At 42.2% G+C, this 23,703-nt stretch overlaps 1 protein-coding gene across 1 annotated transcript; it reads left to right on the top strand.

Annotated features, from left to right (window-relative positions):
• The first annotated feature begins 9 nt into the window (after positions 1–9).
• LOC135573055 (ADP-ribosylation factor-like protein 6) lies at positions 10–21,828 on the top strand. The gene is made up of 7 exons (XM_065022096.1): positions 10–154; positions 5,317–5,378; positions 7,341–7,409; positions 7,525–7,619; positions 10,539–10,668; positions 11,944–11,999; positions 21,439–21,828. Exons 1-7 carry the CDS (start codon positions 32–34, stop codon positions 21,462–21,464), a joined length of 561 nt encoding a protein of 186 aa, XP_064878168.1. The 5' UTR covers positions 10–31; the 3' UTR covers positions 21,465–21,828.
• Positions 21,829–23,703: the final 1,875 nt, after the last annotated feature.

Here is a 23,703-nt window from a genome sequence, read left to right as displayed (position 1 = left end):
ACACCCCCCCCGGGAATAAGACAGAACGACAATGGGTCTGTTTGATAAACTAGCTGGCTGGTTGGGGCTGAAGAAGAAGGAAGTGAATGTTCTGTGTCTGGGATTGGACAACAGCGGCAAGACCACCATCATCAACCAACTGAAACCATCCAATGTAAGTCTACACTGGTAGCCTGGATCAATTAAGCCTACTTACTTAATGATGAGTTAGTGGTTTGCTGTGATATAGACACTTTATGATTAGAGTAAGTCAGTATAGTAACTGGTTTTCAGAGGATAAGGATTCCATCTCCTGAAGAGGGATGGTGGAGAGAGGAACAAGGAGACACCGCAGGGAGAGAGGTAGAGAGGAGGAGGAGATGGAGAGAGGTAGAGAAGAGAAGCAGGAGAGAGAGAGGAGGAGATGGAGGGAGAGAGAGGAGGAGATGGAGAGAGAGAGGATGAGATGGAGGGAGAGAGAGAGAGAGAGAGGAGGAGCTGGAGAGAAAGAGGAGGAGATGGAGGGAGAGAGAGAGGTGGAGATGGAGAGAGGAGGAGATGGAGAGAGAGAGGAGGAGATGGAGGGAGAGAGGAGGAGATGGAGGGAGAGAGAGGAGGAGATGGAGAGAGAGAGAGGATGAGATGGAGGGAGAGAGAGAGGAGGAGATGGAGGGAGAGAGAGAGGATGAGATGGAGGGAGAGAGAGAGAGGAGGAGATGGAGGGAGGGAGAGAGGAGGAGATGGGGAGATGGAGGGAGAGAGGAGATGGAGGGAGAGAGGAGGAGATGGAGGGAGAGAGAGATGAGGAGATGGAGAGAGAGAGGAGGAGATGGAGAGAGAGGAGGAGATGGAGAGAGAGAGGAGGAGATGGAGAGAGAGAGAGAGAGGAGATGGAGGGAGAGAGGAGGAGATGGAGGGAGAGAGGAGGAGATGGAGAGAGAGAGAGATGAGGAGATGGAGAGAGAGAGGAGGAGATGGAGAGAGAGAGGAGGAGATGGAGGGAGAGAGGAGGTGGAGATGGAGGGAGGGAGGGAGAGGATGGAGGTGGAGATAAAGGTGGAGATGAAGAAATGTTGCTACAGGAAGTGAGGTCATGGATGGAGGATCTGTAAGAGGCCATGCAACAAAGACCCGAACACACAACTTTCAATTCATTATTGAATTGTTGATTCACATTTGCTGTCCTGCTCTTCTTGTTAATTAGCTCAACTTGTCTTCCTAAAGCCTGTCTGAAGACAGTTTCAAATGGCCCTCTCTACTGTTGTATTACAAAGGTACAGGTGGTGGACCAATGAACAGAATCACCTGGATGAATGAAGGTCAACAGTATGACGATGCTCCGGTCCTAACTGCAGGAGGAGTCGCCCAATAGTCTTCTTCTATTCCCTATTCCCTAACTTGTTAGCATGTTTATCTACCCCTGTCTATCCCTGATGTCCCTCAACGCTGGTCTTCTTCTTCTTCTCTCTCTGCATCAACCACTTCCTGTCCACTCCAAACGTCTTGGAGGTCATCTATCCCTGATATCCCTCAACCCTGGTCTTCTTCTTCTTCTCTCTGCATCAACCACTTCCTGTCCACTCCAAACGTCTTGGAGGTCATCTATCCCTGATATCCCTCAACCCTGGTCTTCTTCTTCTTCTCTCTCTGCATCAACCACTTCCTGTCCACTCCAAATGTCTTGGAGGTCATCTATCTCTGATATCCCTCAACCCTGGTCTTCTTCTCTCTCTCTGCATCAACCACTTCCTGTCCACTCCAAATGTCTTGGAGGTCATCTATCTCTGATATCCCTCAACCCTGGTCTTCTTCTCTCTCTCTCTGCACCAACCACTTCCTGTCCACTCCAAATGTCTTGGAGGTCATCTATCCCTGATATCCCTCAACCCTGGTCTTCTTCTCTCTCTCTGCATCAACCACTTCCTGTCCACTCCAAACGTCTTGGAGGTCATCTATCCCTGATATCCCTCATCCCTGGTCTTCTTCTCTCTGCATCAACCACTTCCTGTCCACTCCAAATGTCTTGGAGGTCATCTATCTCTGATATCCCTCAACCCTGGTCTTCTTCTCTCTCTCTGCACCAACCACTTCCTGTCCACTCCAAACGTCTTGGAGACAGTCCAGAGGTTCCTAGTTGTTCCTGATGGTTTCTGATCTTGGTAAAGGCACCATGGCTCGATACACAACTGTAGTTTTTAAATATGAACCAAAAAAAACGATGTGTAACAATGGAAGGTGAATTTAACAGTAAAATAAAACATTTATTTAATAATTCCTGAAATCTATTATCTTGTTGTAGGTCACTAAGTTATGTTGCCGCTTTGGAAATTGGCCACTGGTGGGAACTGACACATAATTGTCAATAACATAATAATACTTAATAACTTAATAATACTTAATAACTTAATAATACTCAATAACTTTTTAATAATACTTAATAACTTAATAATACTCAATAACTTAATAATACTTAATAACTTAATAATACTCAATAACTTAATAATACTTAACTTAATAATACTCAATAACTTAATAATACTTAATAACTTAATAATACTCAATAACTTAATAATACTCAATAACTTAATAATACTTAATAACTTAATAATACTTAATAACTTAATAATACTTAATAACTTAATAATTCTCAATAACTTAATAATACTCAATAACTTAATAATACTTAAACGTAATGGTGTACAATCAGCTACGGAACGACCAGATTAATTAATAGAAACATTAAACAGCAGAAATTGTTTTTTTTCCCTCTTGAACTGAAGTGGCCTTAATCAGTACGGTTACCCCAATCTATTCCTGTGTAATTAACCACTCCTAATCTATTCCTGTGTAATTAACCACTACTAATCTATTCCTGTGTAATTAACCACTACTAATCTATTCCTGTGTAATTAACCACTACTAATTAACGACTACTAATCTATTCCTGTGTAATTAACCACTACTAATCTATTCCTGTGTAATTAACCACTACTAATCTATTCCTCTGTAATTAACCACTACTTTTTATTCATTTATTAATATATATTTTTATTTAACCAGATCGGCCAGTTGAGAACAAGTTCTCATTTACAATTGCGACCCTGACCGAGATAAAGCAAAGCAAGGCACCAGATACAACACAGAGTTACACATGGAAAAAACAAACATACAGTCAATAATACAGTAGAAAAATCTATATACAGTGTGTGCAAATGTAGTAAGATTAGAGAGGTAAGGCAATAAATAGGCCATAGTGGCGAAGTAATTACAATTTAGCAATTAAACACTGGACTGAATGGTAAATGTGCAAGTAGAGATACTGGGGTGCAAAGGAGCAACAACAAAAACAATATGGGGATGAGGTATTTGGATGAGGTATTTACAGATGGGCTATGTACAGGTACAGTGATCTGTAAGCTGCTCTGACAGCTGATGGTTAAAGTTAGTGAGGGAGATGTGAGTCTCCAACTTCAGTGATTTTTGCAATTCGTTCCAGTCATTGGCACCAGAGAACTGGAAGGAAAGGTGACCAAAGGAGGAATTGGCTTTGGGGGCGGCCAGTGAGATATACCTGCTGGGAGCACGTGCTACGGGTGGGTGTTGTTATGGTGACCAGTGAGCTGAGATAAGGCGGAGCTTTACCTAGCAGAGACTTGTAGATGACCTGGAGCCAGTGGGTTTGGCGACGAATATGAAGCGAGGGCCAGCCAATGAGAGCATACAGGTCGCAGTGGTGGGTAGTATATGGAGCTTTGGTGACGAAACGGATGGCACTGTGATAGACTGCATCCAATTAGCTGAGTAGAATATTGGAAGCTATTTTGTAAATGACATCGCCGAAGTCAAGGATTGGTAGGATGGTCAGTTTTACGAGGTTATGTTTGGCAGCATGAGTTTTTTTTATTTTTTTAACCTTTATTTAACCAGGCAAGTCAGTTAAAACCTCTTACCTCTACCTGGGACGCTTGCGTCCCAACTAGAGCTCTGGAAATGCAAATGCGCTACGCTAAATGCTAATAGTATTAGTTAAAACTCAAAAGTTCATTAAAATACACATGCAGGGTATCAAATTAAAGCTACACTCGTTGTGAATCCAGGCAACAAGTCAGATTTTTAAAATGCTTTTCGGCGACAGCATGAGAAGCTATTATCTGATAGCATGCACCAATACACTACAACAGAAAAGCACAGCAGGGGACGTAAACAAAATAATTAGCATTTCGGCGTTACACAAACCGCACAATAAAATAGAAAACATTCATTACCTTTCACCATCTTCTTTGTTGGCACTCCTAGATGTCCCATAAACACTATTGGGTCTTTATTTCGATTAAATCGGGCCATATAAAGCCAAGATATCGTTATATGTAGACTGTGTGATAAACGAAAAACAGCGATTTCACAACGTAACGTCATTTTTTTAAAATTCAAAAAGTAGACAATAAACTTTCACAAAACACTTCAAATACGTTTGTAATGCTACTTTAGGTATTAGTAAACGTTAATAAGCGATAAAAATCATCCGTAGGCGATGTACATATCATTAGCTGTCGTCTTGGAAAAAATTTCAGGAGAGAGCTCTTCCGGAATGATCTGGGCGGAGACCGGAGGTACGTCGTGCCCTCTTTCGGTTCAACCAAGAATCAAAGAGGATTAAATTCACAAGATACTCGACTACATGGGGATGCTGTGGGAGTTGAATGCTCGGTCTTATCTAATTCGCTCACTGTTATCAATGGCTGGAAGTGGCGCAAGGATATTTATTTCCATTTTCTGTGATCAGGTTTTCCTGCGCTTTCCGATGTAACGCACGTTATGTAATAGCCACAGTCGTGATTTAACCAGTTTTAAAAACGTCCGAGGGTTTCCTATACACACCTTCTAACCATATGAACGCATTATATTCCTGGCATGAGTAGCAGGGCGCTGAAATGTTGCGCGATTTTTAACAAAATGTTCAAAAAAGTAGAGGGTAGGAGCAACTAGTTAAGAACACATTCTTATTTTCAATGACGGTCTGGGAACAGTGGGTTAACTGCCTGTTCAGGGGCAGAACGACAGATTTGTCAGCTCGGGGGTTTGAACCCGCAACCTTCCGGTTACTAGTCCAACGCTCTAACCACTAGGCTACGCTGCCGCTAGCCTAGTGAAGGATGCTTTGTTGTGAAATAGGAAGCCAATTCTAGATTTAATTTTTGGATTGGAGATGTTTAATATGAGTCTGATGGAGAGTTTACAGTCTAACCAGACACCAAGATATTTGTAGTTGTCCACATATTCTAAGTCAGAGCCGTCCAGAGTAGTGACACCAGTCTAATCTATTCCTGTGTCATGCAGGCCCAGACACAAGACATCGTCCCGACCATTGGCTTCAGCATCGAGAAGTTCAAGACATCAAGGTAATCAATAAGACAATAATGGATGACTGTACGATGGTCAGATGTTCTGAACTATACCTTGAAGGTTGTTGGGGAACGTTGTCTGAACGTTACCACTACGATGTCCTTGAATGAGTCCCAAATGGCATCCCATTTCCAATATAGTGCACTACTTTTCTCCCCAGTCTTCTAAATCCTCCACTTCTCTCAAGTCTTCTAAATCCTCCTCTCTCTCCAGTCTCCAAATCCCCCTCTTCTCTCCAGTCTTCTAAATCCTCCTCTCTCTCCAGTCTCTAAATCCTCCTCTTCTCTCCAATCATCTAAATCCTCCTCTTCTCTCCAGTCTTCTAAATCCTCCTCTTCTCTCCAGTTCTAAATCCTCCTCTTCTCTCCAGTCTTCTGTATTCTCCTCTTCTCTCCAGTCTTCTAAATCTTCCTCTTCTCTCCAGTCTTCTAAATCCTCCTCTTATGTCCAGTCTTCTAAATCCTCCTCTTCTCTCCAGTCTTCTAAATCCTCCTCTTCTCTCCAGTCTCTAAATCCTCTTCTTCTCTCCAGTCTTCTAAATCCTCTTCTTCTCTCCAGTCTTCTAAATCCTCTTCTTCTCTCCAGTGTTCTAAATCCTCTTCTTCTCTCCAGTCTTCTAAATCCTCCTCTTCTCTCCAGTCTTCTATATTCTCCTCTTCTCTCCAGTCTTCTAAATCCTCCTCTTCTCTCCAGTGTTCTAAATCCTCTTCTTCTCTCCAGTCTTCTAAATCCTCCTCTTCTCTCCAGCCTTCTAAATCCTCCTCTTCTCTCCAGTCTTCTAAATCCTCCTCTCTCTCCAGTCTTCTAAATCCTCCTCTTCTCACCAGTCTTCTAAATCCTCCTCTTCTCTCAGTCTCCAAATCCTCCTCTTCTCTCAGTCTTCTAAATCCTCCTCTCCAGTCTCTAAATCCTCCTCTCTCTCAGTCTCCAAATCCTCCTCTTCTCTCCAGTCTCCAAATCCTCCTCTTCTCTCCAGTGTTCTAAATCCTCCTCTTCTCTCCAGTCTTCTAAATCCTCCTCTTCTCTCCAGTCTTCTAAATCCTCCTCTTCTCTCCAGTCTTCTAAATTGTCCTCTTCTCTCCAGTTCTAAATCCTCCTCTTCTCTCCAGTCTTCTAAATCCTCCTCTTCTCTCCAGTCTTCTAAATCCTCCTCTTCTCTCCAGTCTTCTAAATCCTCCTCTTCTCTCCAGTCTTCTAAATCCTCCTCTTCTCTCCAGTCTTCTAAATTGTCCTCTTCTCTCCAGTCTTCTAAATCCTCCTCTTCTCTCCAGTCTTCTAAATTGTCCTCTTCTCTCCAGTCTTCTAAATCCTCCTCTTCTCTCCAGTTCTAAATCCTCCTCTTCTCTCCAGTCTCCAAATCCTCCTCTTCTCTCCAGTCTTCTAAATCCTCCTCTTCTCTCCAGTCTTCTATATTGTCCTCTTCTCTCCAGTCTTCTAAATCCTCCTCTTCTCTCCAGTCTTCTAAATCCTCCTCTCTCTCCAGTCTCTAAATCCTCCTCTCTCTCCAGTCTTCTAAATCCTCCTCTCTCTCCAGTCTCCAAATCCTCCTCTTCTCTCCAGTCTCCAAATCCTCCTCTTCTCTCCAGTGTTCTAAATCCTCCTCTCTCTCCAGTTCTAAATCCTCCTCTCTCTCCAGTTCTAAATCCTCCTCTTCTCTCCAGTCTTCTAAATCCTCTTCTCCTCTCCAGTCTTCTAAATCCTCCTCTTCTCTCCAGTCTTCTATATTGTCCTCTTCTCTCCAGTCTTCTAAATCCTCTTCTTCTCACCAGTCTTCTAAATCCTCCTCTTCTCTCCAGTCTTCTAAATCCTCTTCTTCTCTCCAGTCTTCTAAATCCTCCTCTTCTCTCCAGTCTTCTAAATCCTCCTCTTCTCTCCAGTCTTCTAAATCCTCCTCTTCTCTCCAGTCTTCTAAATCCTCCTCTTCTCTCCAGTCTTCTAAATCCTCCTCTTCTCTCCAGTCTCTCCTTCACAGTGTTCGACATGTCTGGCCAAGGGCGATACAGAAACCTCTGGGAACATTACTACAAGTGAGTCTGTTCAGACACACACACACACACACACACACACACACACACACACACACACACGGTAGGTAGTACTGACAGTGAATCATGTTGACCCTTGCCCCCTCTCTCCCACCAGGGAGGGTCAAGCCATCATCTTTGTGGTGGACAGTGGAGACAAGTTGAGGATGGTGGTCGCTAAAGAGGAACTGGACACCCTCCTGAACCACCCAGGTGAATCATCTTCCTCCTTATACACTCCTGAACCACCCAGGTGAATCATCTTCCTCATTATACACTCCTGAACCACCCAGGTGAATCATCTTCCTCCTTATACACTCCTGAACCACCCAGGTGAATCATCTTCCTCATTATACACTCCTGAACCACCCAGGTGAATCATCTTCCTCATTATACACTCCTGAACCACCCAGGTGAATCATCTTCCTCATTATACACTCCTGAACCACCCAGGTGAATCATCTTCCTCATTATACACTCCTGAACCACCCAGGTGAATCATCTTCCTCATTATACACTCCTGAACCACCCAGGTGAATCATCTTCCTCATTATACACTCCTGAACCACCCAGGTGAATCATCCTCCTCCTAGTCTTTTTAACGTAATGTAACGTAATGTCCCTTTACCTCCACAGTTAACGCCACAGTTAACGCCTGGTCTTTTTAACGTAATGTCCCTTTATCTCCACAGTTAAACGCCTGGTCTTTTTAACGTAATGTCCCTTTATCTCCACAGTTAACGCCTGGTCTTTTTAACGTAATGTCCCTTTACCTCCACAGTTAACGCCTGGTCTTTTTAACGTAATGTCCCTTTATCTCCACAGTTAAACGCCTGGTCTTTTTAACGTAATGTCCCTTTATCTCCACAGTTAACGCCTGGTCTTTTTAACGTAATGTCCCTTTATCTCCACAATTAAACGCCTGGTCTTTTTAACGTAATGTCCCTTTATCTCCACAGTTAACGCCTGGTCTTTTTAACGTAATGTCCCTTTATCTCCACAGTTAACGCCTGGTCTTTTTAACGTAATGTCCCTTTATCTCCACAGTTAAACGCCTGGTCTTTTTAACGTAATGTCCCTTTATCTCCACAGTTAACGCCTGGTCTTTTTTAACGTAATGTCCCTTTATCTCTCCACAGTTAACGCCTGGTCTTTTTAACGTAATGTCCCTTTATCTCCACAGTTAAACGCCTGGTCTTTTTAACGTAATGTCCTTTATCTCCACAGTTAACGCCTGGTCTTTTTAACGTAATGTCCCTTTATCTCCACAATTAAACGCCTGGTCTTTTTAACGTAATGTCCCTTTATCTCCACAGTTAACGCCTGGTCTTTTTAACGTAATGTCCCTTTATCTCCACAGTTAACGCCTGGTCTTTTTAACATAATGTCCCTTTATCTCCACAGTTAAACGCCTGGTCTTTTTAACGTAATGTCCCTTTATCTCCACAGTTAAACGCCTGGTCTTTTTAACGTAATGTCCCTTTATCTCCACAGTTAAACGCCTGGTCTTTTTAACGTAATGTCCCTTTATCTCCACAGTTAAACGCCTGGTCTTTTTAACGTAATGTCCCTTTATCTCCACAGCTAACGCCTGGTCTTTTTAACGTAATGTCCCTTTATCTCCACAGTTAACGCCTGGTCTTTTTAACGTAATATCCCTTTATCTCCACAGTTAACGCCTGGTCTTTTTAACGTAATGTCCCTTTATCTCCACAGTTAAACGCCTGGTCTTTTTAACGTAATGTCCCTTTATCTCCACAGTTAACGCCTGGTCTTTTTAACGTAATGTCCCTTTACCTCCACAGTTAACGCCTGGTCTTTTTAACGTAATGTCCCTTTATCTCCACAGTTAAACGCCTGGTCTTTTTAACGTAATGTCCCTTTATCTCCACAGTTAAACGCCTGGTCTTTTTAACGTAATGTCCCTTTATCTCCACAGTTAACGCCTGGTCTTTTTAACGTAATGTCCCTTTACCTCCACAGTTAACGCCTGGTCTTTTTAACGTAATGTCCCTTTATCTCCACAGTTAAACACCTGGTCTTTTTAACGTAATGTCCCTTTATCTCCACAGTTAACGCCTGGTCTTTTTAACGTAATGTCCCTTTATCTCCACAGTTAAACGCCTGGTCTTTTTAACGTAATGTCCCTTTATCTCCACAGTTAAACGCCTGGTCTTTTTAACGTAATGTCCCTTTATCTCCACAGTTAAACGCCTGGTCTTTTTAACGTAATGTCCCTTTATCTCCACAGTTAACGTCTGGTCTTTTTAACGTAATGTCCCTTTATCTCCACAGTTAAATGCCTGGTCTTTTTAACGTAATGTCCCTTTATCTCCACAGTTAACGCCTGGTCTTTTTAACGTAATGTCCCTTTATCTCCACAGTTAACGCCTGGTCTTTTTAACATAATGTCCCTTTATCTCCACAGTTAAACGCCTGGTCTTTTTAACGTAATGTCCCTTTATCTCCACAGTTAAACGCCTGGTCTTTTTAACGTAATGTCCCTTTATCTCCACAGTTAACGCCTGGTCTTTTTAACGTAATGTCCCTTTATCTCCACAGTTAACGCCTGGTCTTTTTAACGTAATGTCCCTTTATCTCCACAGTTAAACGCCTGGTCTTTTTAACGTAATGTCCCTTTATCTCCACAGTTAAACGCCTGGTCTTTTTAACGTAATGTCCCTTTATCTCCACAGTTAACGCCTGGTATTTTGTTGTGTTGATCTGTAGATTAACACTGTTATACCCACATGGTCCCTATCAAGGGCACAGCTATTAACCACAGACTGTACAGTACCTGAGAGACCTTACAAATAATTGTAGGTGTTGTCATTTAACAAAAAGCATTATTTACTATTGGGGGGTATTAGGGGGTATTGTGTGAAGGTCAGTGACCCCCCCCTAAAAATCTGAATTGATTCCATTTTAAATTCCACCCTGTAACACAACTTTCTGAATGTTTGTGTGCCTGATTCTACGGAACGACGGATCCCCCTGATTCTAACCTTGTCTCTGTAGACGTATAGCACCCCCTGATTCTAACCTTGTCTCTGTAGACGTAAAGCACCCCCTGATTCTAACCTTGTCTCTGTAGACGTATAGCACCGCCTGATTCTAACCTTGTCTCTGTAGACGTAAAGCACCGCCGGATCCCCCTGCTGTTCTTTGCCAACAAGATGGACGTGAGAGACGCCCTGTCTTCAGTCAAGGTCTCCCAGCTCCTCTGTCTGGAGAACATCAAGGACAAGCCCTGGCACATCTGGTAGATTACTGCACCTGTACATAGCCCACCTATAATTTAGCCCAAACAACTACCTCTTTCCCAACTGTATTTATTTATTTTGCTCCTTTGCACCCCATTATTTTTATTTCTACTTTGCACATTCTTCCACTGCAAATCTACCATTCCAGTGTTTTACTTGCTATATTGTATTTACTTTGCCACCTTGGCCTTTTTGATGCCTTTACCTCCCTTATCTCACCTCATTTGCTCACATCTTATATAGACTTATTTTTCTACTGTATTATTGACTGTATGTTTGTTTTACTCCATGTGTAACTCTGTGTCGTTGTATCTGTCGAACTGCTTTGCTTTATCTTGGTCAGGGTCGAAGTTGTAAATGAGAACTTGTTCTCAACTTGCCTACCTGGTTAAATAAAGGTGTTCTCAACTTGCCTCCCTGGTTAAATAAAGGTGTTCTCAACTGGCCTACCTGGTTAAATAAAGGTGTTCTCAACTAGCCTACCTGGTTAAATAAAGGTGTTCTCAACTGGCCCTACCTGGTTAAATAAAGGTGTTCTCAACTGGCCTAACTGGTTAAATAAAGGTGTTCTCAACTGGCCTACCTGGTTAAATAAAGGTGTTCTCAACTGGCCTACCTGGTTAAATAAAGGTGTTCTCAACTGGCCTCCCTGGTTAAATAAAGGTGTTCTCAACTGGCCTACCTGGTTAAATAAAGGTGTTCTCAACTGGCCTACCTGGTTAAATAAAGGTGTTCTCAACTGGCCTACCTGGTTAAATAAAGGTGTTCTCAAATAAATAAAGGTGTTCTCAACTGGCCTCCTGGTTAAATAAAGGTGTTCTCAACTGGCCTACCTGGTTAAATAAAGGTGTTCTCAACTGGCCTACCTGGTTAAATAAAGGTGTTCTCAACTGGCCTACCTGGTTAAATAAAGGTGTTCTCAACTGGCCTACCTGGTTAAATAAAGGTGTTCTCAACTGGCCTACCTGGTTAAATAAAGGTGTTCTCAACTGGCCTACCTGGTTAAATAAAGGTGAAATATATATATATATATATATATATTTTAAAGATAGATGAGTTCTAAAACACCCAGAATCCTTGTTGGCATATTTCATGTTTCTAGACCAGCAGCACTACGATTAAGTCCGTTATAGCGCATTAGATTTCATCGGGTCTGTTTTTTAGTCCAACCTCCAGAACAGGCCTTTTTGGTTATATGACAAAACGTTGCCTTTTCTAATCGTTGTTGAACCGTTTGGTTTTCACTGACCTGCTCTCTTTTGTGTCTGTTTCAGTGCCAGCGATGCTGTGAAAGGAGAAGGTTTACCTGAAGGCGTTGATTGGCTGCAAGGTGCGGCAGACTCTCTCTCTCTCTCTCTCGTGGTTTCAGCACCACTAAATGTGTTTGATTTGATTTTTCTCCAAAGTTATGTGATATGTAGAAACTAATAGCTTCATTTAAAATTAAATTAAATTATTTCCATTTGACTTCCGTCTGTAGATGAAATGTCACTGTGAGTATTTGACGTCATTAGTGTTTAGTGTAGTAGACTGGCAGTAGAACCCCATAATGAACCTCTAGTCCACGTCATTAGTGTAGTAGACTGGCAGTAGAACCCCATAATGAACCTCTAGTCCATGTCATTAGTGTTTAGTGTAGTAGACTGGCAGTAGAACCCCATAATGAACCTCTAGTCCACGTCATTAGTGTTTAGTGTAGTAGACTGGCAGTAGAACCCCATAATGAACCTCTAGTCCACGTCATTAGTGTTTAGTGTAGTAGACTGGCAGTAGAACCCCATAATGAACCTCTAGTCCACGTCATTAGTGTAGTAGACTGGCAGTAGAACCCCTTAATGGACCTCTAGTCCACGTCATTAGTGTTTAGTGTAGTAGACTGGCAGTAGAACCCCATAATGAACCTCTAGTCCACGTCATTAGTGTAGTAGACTGGCAGTAGAACCCCATAATGAACCTCTAGTCCACGTCATTAGTGTTTAGTGTAGTAAACTGGCAGTAGAACCCCATAATGAACCTCTAGTCCACGTCATTAGTGTTTAGTGTAGTAGACTGGCGGTAGAACCCCATAATGGACCTCTAGTCCACGTCATTAGTGTAGTAGACTGGCAGTAGAACCCCATAATGAACCTCTAGTCCACGTCATTAGTGTTTAGTGTAGTAGACTGGCAGTAGAACCCCATAATGAACCTCTAGTCCACGTCATTAGTGTTCAGTGTAGTAGACTGGCGGTAGAACCCCATAATGAACCTCTAGTCCACGTCATTAGTGTTTAGTGTAGTAGACTGGCAGTAGAACCCCTTAATGAACCTCTAGTCCACGTCATTAGTGTTTAGTGTAGTAGACTGGCAGTAGAACCCCATAATGAACCTCTAGTCCACGTCATTAGTGTTTAGTGTAGTAGACTGGCGGTAGAACCCCATAATGTACCTCTAGTCCACGTCATTAGTGTAGTAGACTGGCAGTAGAACCCCATAATGAACCTCTAGTCCATGTCATTAGTGTTTAGTGTAGTAGACTGGCGGTAGAACCCCATAATGGACCTCTAGTCCACGTCATTAGTGTAGTAGACTGGCAGTAGAACCCCATAATGAACCTCTAGTCCATGTCATTAGTGTTTAGTGTAGTAGACTGGCAGTAGAACCCCTTAATGAACCTCTAGTCCACGTCATTAGTGTTTAGTGTAGTAGACTGGCAGTAGAACCCCTTAATGAACCTCTAGTCCACGTCATTAGTGTTTAGTATAGTAGACTGGCAGTAGAACCCCATAATGAACCTCTAGTCCACGTCATTAGTGTAGTAGACTGGCAGTAGAACCCCATAATGAACCTCTAGTCCACGTCATTAGTGTAGTAGACTGGCAGTAGAACCCCATAATGAACCTTTAATCCACGTCATTAGTGTTTAGTGTAGTAAACTGGCAGTAGAACCCCTTAATGAACCTCTAGTCCACGTCATTAGTGTAGTAGACTGGCAGTAGAACCCCATAATGAACCTCTAGTCCACGTCATTAGTGTTTAGTGTAGTAGACTTGCAGTAGAACCCCATAATGAACCTCTAGTCCACGTCATTAGTGTAGTAGACTGGCAGTAGAACCCCATAATGAACCTCTAGTCCACGTCATTAGTGTTTAGTGTAGTAGACTGGCAGTAGAACCCCATAATGAACCTCTAGTCCACGTCATTAGTGTTCAGTGTAGTAGACTGGCAGTAGAACCCCATAATGAACCTCTAGTCCACATCATTAGTGTTTATTGTAGTAGACTGGCAGTAGAACCCCATAATGAACCTCTAGTCCACGTCATTAGTGTTTAGTGTAGTAGACTGGCAGTAGAACCCCATAATGAACCTCTAGTCCACGTCATTAGTGTTTAGTGTAGTAGACTGGCAGCAGAACCCCATAATGAACCTCTAGTCCATGTCATTAGTGTAGTAGACTGGCAGTAGAACCCCTTAATGAACCTCTAGTCCACGTCATTAGTGTAGTAGACTGGCAGCAGAACCCCATAATGAACCTCTAGTCCACGTCATTAGTGTTTAGTGTAGTAGACTGGCAGTAGAACCCCATAATGAACCTCTAGTCCACGTCATTAGTGTAGTAGACAGGCAGTAGAACCCCATAATGAACCTCTAGTCCACGTCATTAGTGTTTAGTATAGTAGACTGGCAGTAGAACCCCATAATGAACCTCTAGTCCAAATCATTAGTGTTTAGTGTAGTAGACTGGCAGTAGAACCCCATAATGAACCTCTAGTCCACGTCATTAGTGTTTAGTGTAGTAGACTGGCAGTAGAACCCCATAATGAACCTCTAGTCCACGTCATTAGTGTTTAGTGTAGTAGACTGGCAGTAGAACCCCATAATGAACCTCTAGTCCACGTCATTAGTGTTTAGTGTGTAGTAGACTGGCAGTAGAACCCCATAATGAACCTCTAGTCCACGTCATTAGTGTTTAGTGTAGTAGACTGGCAGTAGAACCCCATAATGAACCTCTAGTCCACGTCATTAGTGTTCAGTGTAGTAGACTGGCAGTAGAACCCCATAATGAACCTCTAGTCCACATCATTAGTGTTCAGTGTAGTAGACTGGCAGTAGAACCCCATAATGAACCTCTAGTCCACGTCATTAGTGTTTAGTGTAGTAGACTGGCAGTAGAACCCCATAATGAACCTCTAGTCCACGTCATTAGTGTTTAGTGTAGTAGACTGGCAGTAGAACCCCATAATGAACCTCTAGTCCAAATCATTAGTGTTTATTGTAGTGGACTGGCAGTAGAACCCCATAATGAACCTCTAGTCCACGTCATTAGTGTTTAGTGTAGTAAACTGGCAGTAGAACCCCATAATGAACCTCTAGTCCACGTCATTAGTGTTTAGTGTAGTAGACTGGCAGCAGAACCCCATAATGAACCTCTAGTCCACGTCATTAGTGTAGTAGACTGGCAGTAGAACCCCTTAATGAACCTCTAGTCCACGTCATTAGTGTTTAGTGTAGTAGACTGGCAGTAGAACCCCATAATGAACCTCTAGTCCACGTCATTAGTGTTTAGTGTAGTAGACTGGCAGTAGAACCCCATAATGAACCTCTAGTCCACGTCATTAGTGTTTAGTGTAGTAGACTGGCAGTAGAACCCCTTAATGAACCTCTAGTCCACATCATTAGTGTTTATTGTAGTAGACTGGCAGTAGAACCCCATAATGAACCTCTAGTCCATGTCATTAGTGTTTAGTGTAGTAAACTGGCAGTAGAACCCCATAATGAACCTCTAGTCCACGTCATTAGTGTAGTAGACTGGCAGTAGAACCCCATAATGAACCTCTAGTCCACGTCATTAGTGTTTAGTATAGTAGACTGGCAGTAGAACCCCATAATGAACCTCTAGTCCAAATCATTAGTGTTTAGTGTAGTAGACTGGCAGTAGAACCCCATAATGAACCTCTAGTCCACGTCATTAGTGTTTAGTGTAGTAGACTGGCAGTAGAACCCCATAATGAACCTCTAGTCCACGTCATTAGTGTTTAGTGTAGTAGACTGGCAGTAGAACCCCATAATGAACCTCTAGTCCACGTCATTAGTGTTTAGTGTAGTAGACTGGCAGTAGAACCCCATAATGAACCTCTAGTCCACGTCATTAGTGTTTAGTGTAGTAGACTGGCAGTAGAACCCCATAATGAACCTCTAGTCCACGTCATTAGTGTTCAGTGTAGTAGACTGGCAGTAGAACCCCATAATGAACCTCTAGTCCACATCATTAGTGTTCAGTGTAGTAGACTGGCAGTAGAACCCCATAATGAACCTCTAGTCCACGTCATTAGTGTTTAGTGTAGTAGACTGGCAGTAGAACCCCATAATGAACCTCTAGTCCACGTCATTAGTGTTTAGTGTAGTAGACTGGCAGTAGAACCCCATAATGAACCTCTAGTCCAAATCATTAGTGTTTATTGTAGTGGACTGGCAGTAGAACCCCATAATGAACCTCTAGTCCACGTCATTAGTGTTTAGTGTAGTAAACTGGCAGTAGAACCCCATAATGAACCTCTAGTCCACGTCATTAGTGTTTAGTGTAGTAGACTGGCAGCAGAACCCCATAATGAACCTCTAGTCCACGTCATTAGTGTAGTAGACTGGCAGTAGAACCCCATAATGAACCTCTAGTCCACGTCATTAGTGTTTAGTGTAGTAGACTGGCAGTAGAACCCCATAATGAACCTCTAGTCCACGTCATTAGTGTTTAGTGTAGTAGACTGGCAGTAGAACCCCATAATGAACCTCTAGTCCACGTCATTAGTGTTTAGTGTAGTAGACTGGCAGTAGAACCCCTTAATGAACCTCTAGTCCACATCATTAGTGTTTATTGTAGTAGACTGGCAGTAGAACCCCATAATGAACCTCTAGTCCATGTCATTAGTGTTTAGTGTAGTAAACTGGCAGTAGAACCCCATAATGAACCTCTAGTCCACGTCATTAGTGTAGTAGACTGGCAGTAGAACCCCATAATGAACCTCTAGTCCACGTCATTAGTGTAGTAGACTGGCATTAGAACCCCATAATGAACCTCTAGTCCACGTCATTAGTGTTTAGTGTAGTAGACTGGCAGTAGAACCCCATAATGAACCTCTAGTCCACATCATTAGTGTTCAGTGTAGTAGACTGGCAGTAGAACCCCATAATGAACCTCTAGTCCACGTCATTAGTGTTTAGTGTAGTAGACTGGCAGTAGAACCCCATAATGAACCTCTAGTCCACGTCATTAGTGTTTAGTGTAGTAGACTGGCAGTAGAACCCCATAATGAACCTCTAGTCCACGTCATTAGTGTTAGACTGGCAGTAGAACCCCATAATGAACCTCTAGTCCATGTCATTAGTGTAGTAGACTGGCAGTAGAACCCCATAATGAACCTCTAGTCCACGTCATTAGTGTAGTAGACTGGCAGTAGAACCCCATAATGAACCTCTAGTCCATGTCATTAGTGTAGTAGACTGGCAGTAGAACCCCATAATGAACCTCTAGTCCACGTCATTAGTGTAGTAGACTGGCAGTAGAACCCCATAATGAACCTTTAGTCCACGTCATTAGTGTTTAGTGTAGTAGACTGGCAGTAGAACCCCATAATGAACCTCTAGTCCACGTCATTAGTGTTCAGTGTTGGCAGTAGAACCCCATAATGAACCTCTAGTCCACATCATTAGTGTAGTAGACTGGCAGTAGAACCCCATAATGAACCTCTAGTCCACGTCATTAGTGTTTAGTGTAGTAGACTGGCAGTAGAACCCCATAATGAACCTCTAGTCCACGTCATTAGTGTAGTAGACTGGCAGTAGAACCCCATAATGAACCTCTAGTCCACGTCATTAGTGTTTAGTGTAGTAGACTGGCAGTAGATCCCCATAATGAACCTCTAGTTCACGTCATTAGTGTAGTAGACTGGCAGTAGAACCCCATAATGAACCTCTAGTCCACGTCATTAGTGTTTAGTGTAGTAGACTGGCAGTAGAACCCCATAATGAACCTCTAGTCCACGTCATTAGTGTTTAGTGTAGTAGACTGGCAGTAGAACCCCATAATGAACCTCTAGTCCACGTCATTAGTGTAGTAGACTGGCAGTAGAACCCCATAATGAACCTCTAGTCCACGTCATTAGTGTTTAGTGTAGTAGACTGGCAGTAGAACCCCATAATGAACCTCTAGTCCACGTCATTAGTGTAGTAGACTGGCAGTAGAACCCCATAATGAACCTCTAGTCCACGTCATTAGTGTTTAGTGTAGTAGACTGGCAGTAGAACCCCTTAATGAACCTCTAGTCCACGTCATTAGTGTTTAGTGTAGTAGACTGGCGGTAGAACCCCATAATGAACCTCTAGTCCACGTCATTAGTGTTTAGTGTAGTAGACTGGCAGTAGAACCCCATAATGAACCTCTAGTCCACGTCATTAGTGTAGTAGACTGGCAGTAGAACCCCTTAATGAACCTCTAGTCCACGTCATTAGTGTTTAGTGTAGTAGACTGGCAGTAGAACCCCATAATGAACCTCTAGTCCACGTCATTAGTGTTTAGTGTAGTAGACTGGCAGTAGAACCCCATAATGAACCTCTAGTCCACGTCATTAGTGTTTAGTGTAGTAGACTGGCAGTAGAACCCCATAATGAACCTCTAGTCCACGTCATTAGTGTTTAGTGTAGTAGACTGGCAGTAGAACCCCATAATGGACCTCTAGTCCACGTCATTAGTGTAGTAGACTGGCAGTAGAACCCCATAATGAACCTCTAGTCCACGTCATTAGTGTTTAGTGTAGTAGACTGGCAGTAGAACCCCATAATGAACCTCTAGTCCACGTCATTAGTGTAGTAGACTGGCAGTAGAACCCCATAATGAACCTCTAGTCCATGTCATTTGTGTTTAGTGTAGTAGACTGGCAGTAGAACCCCTTAATGAACCTCTAGTCCACGTCATTAGTGTAGTAGACTGGCAGTAGAACCCCATAATGAACCTCTAGTCCACGTCATTAGTGTTTAGTGTAGTAGACTGGCAGTAGAACCCCATAATGGACCTCTAGTCCACGTCATTAGTGTAGTAGACTGGCAGTAGAACCCCATAATGAACCTCTAGTCCACGTCATTAGTGTAGTAGACTGGCAGTAGAACCCCATAATGAACCTCTAGTCCATGTCATTTGTGTTTAGTGTAGTAGACTGGCAGTAGAACCCCTTAATGAACCTCTAGTCCACGTCATTAGTGTTTAGTGTAGTAGACTGGCAGTAGAACCCCATAATGAACCTCTAGTCCACGTCATTAGTGTAGTAGACTGGCAGTAGAACCCCATAATGAACCTCTAGTCCACGTCATTAGTGTTTAGTGTAGTAGACTGGCAGTAGAACCCCATAATGAACCTCTAGTCCACGTCATTAGTGTAGTAGACTGGCAGTAGAACCCCATAATGAACCTCTAGTCCATGTCATTAGTGTTTAGTGTAGTAGACTGGCAGTAGAACCCCTTAATGAACCTCTAGTCCACGTCATTAGTGTTTAGTGTAGTAGACTGGCGGTAGAACCCCATAATGAACCTCTAGTCCACGTCATTAGTGTTTAGTGTAGTAGACTGGCAGTAGAACCCCATAATGAACCTCTAGTCCACGTCATTAGTGTAGTAGACTGGCAGTAGAACCCCTTAATGAACCTCTAGTCCACGTCATTAGTGTTTAGTGTAGTAGACTGGCAGTAGAACCCCATAATGAACCTCTAGTCCACGTCATTAGTGTTTAGTGTAGTAGACTGGCAGTAGAACCCCATAATGAACCTCTAGTCCACGTCATTAGTGTAGTAGACTGGCAGTAGAACCCCATAATGAACCTCTAGTCCATGTCATTAGTGTAGTAGACTGGCAGTAGAACCCCATAATGAACCTCTAGTCCACGTTTAGTGTAGTAGACTGGCAGTAGAACCCCATAATGAACCTCTAGTCCACGTCATTAGTGTTTAGTGTAGTAGACTGGCAGTAGAACCCCATAATGAACCTCTAGTCCACGTCATTAGTGTTTAGTGTAGTAGACTGGCAGTAGAACCCCATAATGGACCTCTAGTCCACGTCATTAGTGTAGTAGACTGGCAGTAGAACCCCATAATGAACCTCTAGTCCACGTCATTAGTGTTTAGTGTAGTAGACTGGCAGTAGAACCCCATAATGAACCTCTAGTCCACGTCATTAGTGTAGTAGACTGGCAGTAGAACCCCATAATGAACCTCTAGTCCATGTCATTTGTGTTTAGTGTAGTAGACTGGCAGTAGAACCCCATTAATGAACCTCTAGTCCACGTCATTAGTGTAGTAGACTGGCAGTAGAACCCCATAATGAACCTCTAGTCCACGTCATTAGTGTTTAGTGTAGTAGACTGGCAGTAGAACCCCATAATGGACCTCTAGTCCACGTCATTAGTGTAGTAGACTGGCAGTAGAACCCCATAATGAACCTCTAGTCCACGTCATTAGTGTAGTAGACTGGCAGTAGAACCCCATAATGAACCTCTAGTCCATGTCATTTGTGTTTAGTGTAGTAGACTGGCAGTAGAACCCCTTAATGAACCTCTAGTCCACGTCATTAGTGTTTAGTGTAGTAGACTGGCAGTAGAACCCCATAATGAACCTCTAGTCCACGTCATTAGTGTAGTAGACTGGCAGTAGAACCCCATAATGAACCTCTAGTCCACGTCATTAGTGTTTAGTGTAGTAGACTGGCAGTAGAACCCCATAATGAACCTCTAGTCCACGTCATTAGTGTAGTAGACTGGCAGTAGAACCCCATAATGAACCTCTAGTCCATGTCATTAGTGTTTAGTGTAGTAGACTGGCAGTAGAACCCCTTAATGAACCTCTAGTCCACGTCATTAGTGTTTAGTGTAGTAGACTGGCGGTAGAACCCCATAATGAACCTCTAGTCCACGTCATTAGTGTTTAGTGTAGTAGACTGGCAGTAGAACCCCATAATGAACCTCTAGTCCACGTCATTAGTGTTTAGTGTAGTAGACTGGCAGTAGAACCCCATAATGAACCTCTAGTCCACGTCATTAGTGTAGTAGACTGGCAGTAGAACCCCATAATGAACCTCTAGTCCATGTCATTAGTGTAGTAGACTGGCAGTAGAACCCCATAATGAACCTCTAGTCCACGTCATTAGTGTAGTAGACTGGCAGTAGAACCCCATAATGAACCTTTAGTCCACGTCATTAGTGTTTAGTGTAGTAGACTGGCAGTAGAACCCCATAATGAACCTCTAGTCCACGTCATTAGTGTTCAGTGTAGTAGACTGGCAGTAGAACCCCATAATGAACCTCTAGTCCACATCATTAGTGTTTAGTGTAGTAGACTGGCAGTAGAACCCCATAATGAACCTCTAGTCCACGTCATTAGTGTTTAGTGTAGTAGACTGGCAGTAGAACCCCATAATGAACCTCTAGTCCACGTCATTAGTGTAGTAGACTGGCAGTAGAACCCCATAATGAACCTCTAGTCCACGTCATTAGTGTTTAGTGTAGTAGACTGGCAGTAGAACCCCATAATGAACCTCTAGTCCACGTCATTAGTGTAGTAGACTGGCAGTAGAACCCCATAATGAACCTCTAGTCATGGTTACCTTTCTCCCTTTGTCACGTGTCTCTAGATCCCTATAAACCTCCCACCTGTTCATAGGTCTTCTTATGACCTCTTATAACCCTCCCCTTCTTAGAGAACAATTTGAGATCTGATTGTTCCTCTGTTTTTTGTTGTTGCCCCCCCAATACAGATCAAATCAGAACGATGAGAACCTGAGAGGTTGAGAGAACGACGATGGGGAGGGGGGTGAGAAGGGGGGAAATGCCATCGTCTGGGTGGCGTCATGGCAACACTGGAGTCCCTCGGCCGTTGACCCTCCCCCCCCAATGGTGTAAATTCTCAACATGACTCCTACCACCATCCAACCATACACACACACACAACCACACACACGCCTCAGAAGAGTTGGAGCCAGCTATGACCTCCGACCTTTAAAGATCAACCAGTCTGGATGGAGGACTAGCCTTTCCAACGGCCCCTGGAAATAGATAGTCTTTTCTTCAGATCATTCACACATCTTCCCACCAGTTTCTCTGTTCACCCTCATTTCAAATGACCCAATAAACCAGTTTTAAATGGAGTATTGTTTTGTATTGGACTGATATATTACAGTAATGTTTTGGACTGATATATTACAGTAATGTTATGGACTGATATATTACAGTAATGTTATGGACTGATATATTACAGTAATGTTATGGACTGATATATTACAGTAATGTTATGGACTGATATATTACAGTAATGTTATGGACTGATATATTACAGTAATGTTATGGACTGATATTCTACAGTAATGTTATGGACTGATATATTACAGTAATGTTTTGGACTGATATATTACAGTAATGTTATGGACTGATATATTACAGTAATGTTTTGACTGATATATTACAGTAATGTTATGGACTGATATTCTACAGTAATGTTATGGACTGATATATTACAGTAATGTTATGGACTGATATATTACAGTAATGTTTTGGACTGATATATTACAGTAATGTTATGGACTGATATATTACAGTAATGTTATGGACTGATATAATACAGTAATGTTATGGACTGATATATTACAGTAATGTTTTGGACTGATATTCTACAGTAATGTTATGGACTGATATTCTACAGTAATGTTTTGGACTGATATTCTACAGTAATGTTTTGGACTGATATTCTACAGTAATGTTATGGACTGATATATTACAGTAATGTTATGGACTGATATTCTACAGTAATGTTATGGACTGATATTCTACAGTAATGTTTTGGACTGATATTCTACAGTAATGTTATGGACTGATATATTACAGTAATGTTTTGGACTGATATATTACAGTAATGTTATGGACTGATATATTACAGTAATGTTATGGACTGATATTCTACAGTAATGTTTTGACTGATATATTACAGTAATGTTATGGACTGATATTCTACAGTAATGTTATGGACTGATATATTACAGTAATGTTATGGACTGATATATTACAGTAATGTTTTGGACATGTTCATGTTGGATTCTCCTGGTAATCAACCGTAAACAACCAGAACGCTAGTTTATTATGTCCTGTTCATGTTGGATTCTCCTGGTAATCAACCGTAAACAACCAGAACGCTAGTTTAATATGTCCTGTTCAAGTTGGATTCTCCTGGTAATCAACCGTAAACAACCAGAACGCTAGTTTATTATGTCCTGTTCATGTTGGATTCTCCTGGTAATCAACCGTAAACAACCAACTATGTATTGGACAACAACGATTGGTTACTGTAAAATGTTTGTGGGTTTAAATATACCGTGTGTGTTGTTGTTGTAGCTTAGGCGTTTGCCAGGCTCATAGCATGACAACAGGAATAATATGATTTGTGTAATTCTTCTTCAAAATTATATATATATTTTTTATACTACAGATCATATGACTCAAATGGTTGTACATTTAGACGTTGACAGACACTTCAAGAAAAAGTTGTAAAATACTGTCACGGTCGTCCTCTTCATCTGAAGAGGAGAGGCGAGAAGGATCGGAGGACCAATATGCAGCGTGGTATGTGTTCATGTTGAATGTTTAATTAAAGAAAGAACTGAACACTGAAACACTATACAAAAAACAGTAAACAAAATAACAACCGTGAAGCTATTGCGAGCTGCACTGAAACAAGCCATCAACATAGACAATCACCCACCAACAAACAGTGAAACCCAGGCTACCAAGTATGATTCTCAATCAGAGACAACTAATGACACCTGCCTCTGATTGAGAACCATACTAGGCCGAAACATAGAAATACCCAAATCATAGAAAAACAAACATAGACTGCCCACCCAACTCACGCCCTGACCATACTAAATAAATACAAGACAAAGGAAATAAAGGTCAGAACGTGACAAATACGAAAACTCAAGACCCACAAGTTTTATCACAGCACACCTATGAATTAGTCCTTATTTATCTAA

Source organism: Oncorhynchus nerka, linkage group LG2 (genome assembly GCF_034236695.1).
Source record: "Oncorhynchus nerka isolate Pitt River linkage group LG2, Oner_Uvic_2.0, whole genome shotgun sequence".
Taxonomy (NCBI): Eukaryota; Metazoa; Chordata; class Actinopteri; order Salmoniformes; family Salmonidae; genus Oncorhynchus; species Oncorhynchus nerka.
This window is presented reverse-complemented; position numbering and strand designations above follow the sequence as displayed.